The sequence below is a fragment of the Athene cunicularia genome, assembly GCF_003259725.1.
Source record: "Athene cunicularia isolate RWA chromosome 17 unlocalized genomic scaffold, athCun1 chr17_part1, whole genome shotgun sequence".
Lineage (NCBI taxonomy): Eukaryota > Metazoa > Chordata > Aves > Strigiformes > Strigidae > Athene > Athene cunicularia.
This window is the reverse complement of record NW_020799122.1, coordinates 6,748,370-6,755,446: the sequence shown is the minus strand read 5'-3', so window position 1 is coordinate 6,755,446 and position 7,077 is coordinate 6,748,370. Positions and strand designations below refer to the sequence as shown.

At 42.1% G+C, this 7,077-nt stretch overlaps 1 protein-coding gene across 1 annotated transcript in view; it reads right to left on the bottom strand.

Moving 5' to 3' along the window:
• Positions 1-5,003, bottom strand: part of URM1 (ubiquitin related modifier 1) — a 14,788-nt gene extending 9,785 nt beyond the window's left edge. The window contains exons 1-2 of the mRNA XM_026860680.1: positions 4,948-5,003; positions 4,586-4,689 (exon numbers count right to left, since the gene is read on the bottom strand). Of these exons, the coding sequence (XP_026716481.1) occupies positions 4,586-4,689; positions 4,948-5,003 (160 nt within the window). The remainder of the gene's footprint in view (positions 1-4,585; positions 4,690-4,947) is intronic.
• Between the last annotated feature and the right edge of the window lie 2,074 nt (positions 5,004-7,077).

Here is a 7,077-nt window from a genome sequence, read left to right as displayed (position 1 = left end):
GGTGGCAGGGGCCGCTCCACGGCAGCTCCCGGCAGCAGCACGCCGGGCTCCGGCGCTGCAAACGCGGCTGCTCACACCGACTGCTGGAAAGAGCTGCCGGGATCCAAGGCTGAGCCAGTCCAGCCTGAGGTCCTACCATGTGTAACCCACTGAGTCCTCTTTCCTTGCCAGCAAATAAATAATTACCTGCCTGAGAGAGATGCACAAGTAGGGGAATAACCCCGGAGTCCCTTGGGACCTGACAGTACCTTACAGTGTGGTTAAGAAGATTTGACTGCATGAAATTCCACAGAGCTACAGGGGTTTTTTATCATTCTTCTAATAAGTCTCTGCATTATCAAATATATATTTTATTCTTTCTTTGGAGCAAGTTTGAAAATGTTCAGAATAATAAACAGAGCAATAAAAGCATTTCAGAATATTAATAACTACGACACACTACCTAGCAATAGCACTGGGCATTTACACACAACTGATGCCAACTGCCACTCTTGATTTTACATGTTGTTTTGGCACAGCACCCCAGTCAACCCTGAACACATGCCATGCTGTATTTTTTAAGCCACTCTGCCCGTAGCACAGGTCTGATATCCTGAGATCCCCAGGCTCTTTTCCAAGAAGATGAATGCTCCCAACTCCCCAGCAGTCCTCCATGCTGCACAGAACAAGGCCCCTGGAAAGCAAAGCTCTTGAGGAGCAGACCATGCTCTTCTCCACGGAGATTTAACATAAGCAGCACTTCACAGATTATTTTAATTTTCCCTCTAAAAAAAAAAATCTGATTAGCAACAGGCTTTTCCCCTGGGGTTTTGGTAAAAGGAAACCACAATCAATTACCAAAACATACTGATTAAAAATTTATCCTTCCAGACTTCTAAGTGCCAAAACACACAGTGAATTCTTGATTACCTCAGAAGGTCTGAGTGCTTACTGCTGAAACTGGTCACCACTGCTCCAAAAACACAAGTCCCATCACTGAAACCATGGGAGAAGTTGGAATTTGAAGGCCTGGACTGGCAGCTGAGCAGCCTGCAGCACAACTGCCAGAGACTTTACAAACAGCCCCAAGCTCTGGATACAACATCCAGCAGACAGCACAGCAGAGAGGTTTTGTAACACTCTTCATCAGCATGAGGCTGCTGAGCTAAACCTGAAATGACTACAAGGGTTAAACAATGGCAGTGACTTCCTACCCTTCCAACAGCGTCCATGCAACTCGCATGGCCATAGACAAATCCACCACTGTGAGTCCCAGTGAGATGGAGGAAGGAGCCCCGGCATCGCTTGCAGAGCAGTCACACAATGATCTATTTGATTACTGAAGCACTTGGTTAAATTACTGTGGCTTGTTTCAGGAGGAGACTGCCAAATACATTTTCAGTTTTTAATTTAGGGTTTCTCTCTTTTATGCTCCATTGTCTCTAATAGCCTCCTAGATGCTTGAAAATAAAGTTGATTTCCCTGCCAATTTAATCCTCTCTCCATGTGACAAATATCGTTATTCCCCCAGCTGCTTTCTCCCCCACACACTGTTTTTATGCAGAATAAGCCAACAGGGCATTAATGTCTTTACATCCTCTAACAGCATTATCAATAAGATCACCAAAATAGCCAGCAATTTGGGACAAGATTCTTGAGGTCTTCTTTCCACAACAACTCTGTAAGATAACACACTCCTGCACAAACTGTGGCTTACATAAATCTGCCCGCCTATGCAGATATATCACACCTTTTTAAGTTCCTACTTGGCAGCAACTTCAACATGCAGGCTAAGACAGCTCCGCTTTGGAAATAAAGAACTGCTGTTTTACTGACATTAGGATACAAAAAGCCCCACGGATAAGTCCCAACACATGGCTGTACCCTTCGTGGCTTGCTCTTGTCCCATTTGCAGTTTCCTTCCTCCTGTCTTTCCTAATCCCTCCAGGAGCCCATCTCCAGGCATCAGAAAAAGACAGAGAATCAAAGTTTTTTAAAAAAGTTAACTGGATCTGGAACCCACCTACTTTCCACCTAGTGCCCGTTACCAGGAAAAAGGAAATGACCACACAAGAATTTGTTCAAACAGCATTATTATCATTCAGAGAACGCTGCCCTTGTCAACTACAGAGCACAGCTTGTTTTATCCATGTAAATATTTGCAAGTATTTCTTCATATAATTTTCTACCTCCCTTCACCTCTGGGATATATATAAAAATGCCTAAACACTTAAAATATAGCTGGGCCCAATGTCCCAGAGAGAAGCAGCTGCTCTGCAAAAAAGAGGACAAAGACAAAAATAACCTAGAAAGAAAGGAAGAATGGGTAAGAGAGGCCAAAATGGCCAAAAATAAGCTTGCCGGCTAATGAAATCAGTTAAAATGGGGTTAGAAGTGCAGGTCTTCAAGCAGTGTTCATAATACTCTGGGGAAAGATCTGTAGTAAGTGATGGACATGTGGGGTAAGGTAAGCAACAGGATGCACCGAGTAGAACTGAGCTGTTTTATTTCTCTAATCATTATAATTCTGGCTGCATGAGGGCAGCAGGGAACATACTACATATATCTTTATTTACCCAGAGACAGATGAATTAAACTCTCTTAGTGTGAATGAGGAAAACACATGTCATTAGGAACAATGTAAAATTGCAAGAATTCACCAAATTTCTTATTCACATGTTTCTGATATGATTATACTGATTCCTCACCGCTACAAATTCTCACCTGGAAATCTTACGCAGAGGTGTCTCCAGCTATCCCTTACTGTCAGACATTAACCCCACATCTGCTTACATCATCCCTGCGCTTGGTGTAAATGTCACTAGAGCAGAAGCCTCACAATTCAGTGTCTGTTCTTCAATCGCTCCAATCCACAACCAGCCCAAAAACCAAAACCTCCCTGTCACTCAATGCACATGAGAACAGCAGGTTGCAAACCAGGGGAGCTGGCAAGTGGACACACTGTCCCTTCTGCCACTCCTGTCACAGGGATAGCAGCACCTGAAAAACAAGGCAGCGTGAAAAGCTGGGAGCAGTAACGTGTCAGATGAATCTGGAAGGAATGACTGGAGTTGACGAGTTTGAACCCTGAGACTGAGCCAGATCTTCAGGGAAAGATTTATCCTTTAGGATAAATCCAGCTCCTAGTGAAGTCTACAGAAGTCTTCCCAGCAACTTCAAGTGGGAACAGATTAGGCCACCTACAACTGCACCACTGACAACCATCGGGCTAGAAAAATCATTCTTTGATATTAAACCCCACCTTCCCCTGATAGAAATAAACATCTCATGTAATAACCTCTTCTTCTTGAGCATCTGATCATGATTTGAGCACCACCAATGTGGTGGATATCAGTGTATATTTTAAGTTTACAGAACACTGAAGAAAACAATGCTCTAACCCCCAAGTTTATAAACTAACTAAATGAGTGTTTTGGCATTTCTTTACTATCTTCCAGTTAAGGATCTTAAGTGTTTTAACAGTCCTGGAATTTAATGCTGAACTCTCTTGTGATGCATGAAAATATCACTACTACTTCACTAGCAACAGGGGAAAGTTAAGCAACACGACTAAACTCACAAAGCAAATCAGCATCAGGTCATGTTTCTGGATTCCTAGTCCTGTCCTTAACCACCAGATAACACTACTGCAGTGCTCCTATTACATTTGAATTACACATACTTATGTCCAAGCATCAAAAACGCTTCTACCAATCTCTAATTACTTCCAGGCACAGCAAGAAGATTTCAGGCCTGAACATTCACAGCACATAGATTATGGTATTAGCCATTCAAGAGATATTAGTTGTTAACATTCCCTGATGCTTTGTATTATTTTGGTTTATAATCCTACTCTCAAATAGCATAAAGCATTGCTATCTAGCTGGAAGAATTCAAAACATACCTGCTGCAAAATTATGTTGCAACTGAAGTATGCACACACATAAGGAGAAACAAGAGAGTTAGTACAGCAATTCTCAGTATTGATATCCTGAATCAAACCAGAGATTATGACTATTTATCACTGCAATACTCAAGTCTTTAGCTTAACAGCATCTTATTTTTCTTGTAGGGAGGGCTATAGGCAGGATGTCCAGCATCACGTTCGAGCATTAGCTGTGTCATTTTCAACTGCAGAGTTAATATAAAACAATTATATATACTTGAAAATCAAATGAGTTGATAAAATATATTAATGTTACACTGCTACACACACCCCCACATATATATATGCTACACACACACACACACACACATATATATATATATATATGCCTCTTGGAAACCTCAGAACAGGCAAGAGAAAACAAGGGAGAGAGGAGGATATTGGTGGCTTCAAGTATCAAGACAAATGTAGACTGGATGGAAACATTCAGAGGCCGTTGTCTATCCAGGAGAAGGAAGGCAAAAATCTTAAGGAAGGATTCAAGTCACAAGTGCTTAGAAGACAGGGAAGATGCTTGGGCTATTTCTGCTTGGTATTTACTTTGAGCACTAACCAAGCTATGTGATCCACGGCATGTCTGAAAGTGTTTCTAAAATACAAACCAGCTTTGTTTCATTTGTTGTTATTCTTTCAAGTTATCCAACAGGTTCTGATACTCACAAGGCTCTGGCTGACAGGGCAAAGTCACCTGATGCTTTTTGACACCATCGAACAAGAGTTCTGCACCACCTCTGAAATAAAAACAATGAACCACTGAGATTTTGCTTTATTGTCAAAAGGAAAACAGTACAAAAGAGGCGATTTACATAGATGCCACAACAGAGAAAACAAATGACACAGACTATGTTTAGCACAGGATTCTCTTTGTCTTTTTCCCCCTCTTGCAAACCACAAGTTCATAGGGGAAGTTGCCATCTCCCATCGCCAACACATACAGGAGGCTCCGCTACGGGCCAGAACCCCACGGTGCCAGGCATCACCCCAACAGAACAGGAAGATGGCTCCCATCCCAACACGCTTACAAACCGCCGTGCAGCGTCTCGCCTAACGCCTCCCCTCTCCCTTCAGCTCTCGGCATTGCTTCGCTTCAAACAATATTACAGCCACCACGCTACGTCCAGCATCGCTCATCCCTAACACCTTTTAGCCAGAAGTCTCAAGGCGTTTCACAAAACATGAAAAATCGTAGCATCTTCTGGAATAAATATTCCCCCAGTTTCCACTTGTGAACAGAGAGAGGAAATGACTCACACGAGGTTACACAGCAAGTCAGCTGCAGAGCCAGCAGTCCTTGAGTCCTAGCAACCCTTTCTTGTTCTACATACATTCCCTCTCAGGAGGGACTTGACTGGGAGAAGCAGAGAAACCAACGAGGATGACAAGTTGAAGTAAAAATAAATAAACACACAATCTTCCTCCTCTGAACAACCTGGTGAACATCCGTTTTCTGGTATTCAGAAGGTACTGGGGGACAAGCCTCAGATAACTAAGGGATGGCCTCTGCAAGCACCAGAGATCGTGAGCAAAATATGCAGAGGCTGGCGAGTACAGGAGCTGGTCTTCACACTTGAAAAAAATGGGATTCCAATTGGGTCCAAGTACCTAATCTCCTTAGGCTCTTAGAAAAAACAGTTAATTTTTGTAACTGCAACTCATAAGTCTCAGCATGCTCCTCACCCATATTCCTTTTCTAGAAAAAGAACAATTGGGAAAATCTGGAACTTTACAAACATGTCAGTTTTCCTGATGTTATGAGGCCACAGGCCAAACTCAAGTCTTAGAGGATTATGAAGCTTTATGTGAGTAGGGGCATAGATAATAAACACAAATGCTACTTCAAGAACACAGAAGCAGGCAGTGTAAGCTCTTGACTGAATAGGATAACCAAAGTTTTAACAACTAGGGAACTCTTACAAAACTCAACTCACTTGACACTCAATTGAGTTCAAAAAATGACAAATCCATTTTCAAAGGACATATAATTGTGGCAAAATGTTCTTCCAACTTAAAACGTAGATTAGAAAGATTTTCTTATGAAGTCACTTTCTGGAAACTTATTGGTGCCTCACATCCCTTGGAAACAAACACAATAAAGAGAAGTATTTAAAATAAATAATCCCCACCTAAATATCAACAAAGATACATCCAGACATTACTTAAGTTCCTTTAAATTCAATATCTAAAAATGCCACACTAGGTTTTCTTGGCTCTGCAATGGAAGAGCACAACAGGACCCTTGTTATGCCCTCGGCAGCATTACTTATATGCAGCAACTCTCCTAAAGAGCACTCTGTTGGTGTTCTTCCACCAGCTCACAAAAAATAGTTATCTGAAAATTGAAGCAGCAATTATTAACATGAGCCGAGATTCATGCGAGAGAACAAGCCACAGCAATTATATGAAAAACATTTTTTTATGTAATGAAAACAAGGTCACGCTTTGTTACAGCGGGAAATGTAGATTGCAAGATAAGGTCCTTCTGTAATGCGCTAGCTGTGGGGAACTCAGCTGTGATTTGTACATAGAGAGCTCATTTATGCATTTCCAAGGGAAGCAAAAACGCATCTCACTCTTCTGGGAAAATTAGGAGAGTTACTGCAGCTGGAAGTGGGAAAGACTGAGGAAAGGATTCTTAAGGAGATGGGTATTTAAAGGGTTATGGCATTTCTGTGTTCGTGAAAGGGTGGGAAAAAGCAAATAAACAGTAGCCTTTTAGCTTCTGCTAAAAGGAGGCTTTAAGAAAATCGCACAAGTATTTCCACAAATATGCACAGACTTCCACCGCAAACACTTTTAAGTTCCCAGTGCCAGAGCCTTAGCAATACAGATACTACAGCAAGGAAGACCTGAAAACCGAAATGTCACAAAGCCAGAACCCGGCTATTTTATGCTGAACTAACTGAGACACATGGCAAAGTGAGTGCGCGCGTACACACACATAAACACACACACATATATATCTATGTACAGAGAAAAAAAGCCGAAAAACGAGGAGGTTTTTATAAATAATTTTAATAATTAAAAAAAAAAAAAAAGTTAAAGGGGAGAAAGGAAAGGACATGTACCAGACGCTCACACAGAGACGTAAGCGAGGCCGCGCCGCCGCCAAGATGGCGGCGCCCGTGTCGCTGCAGGTGGAGTTCGGGTGAGCG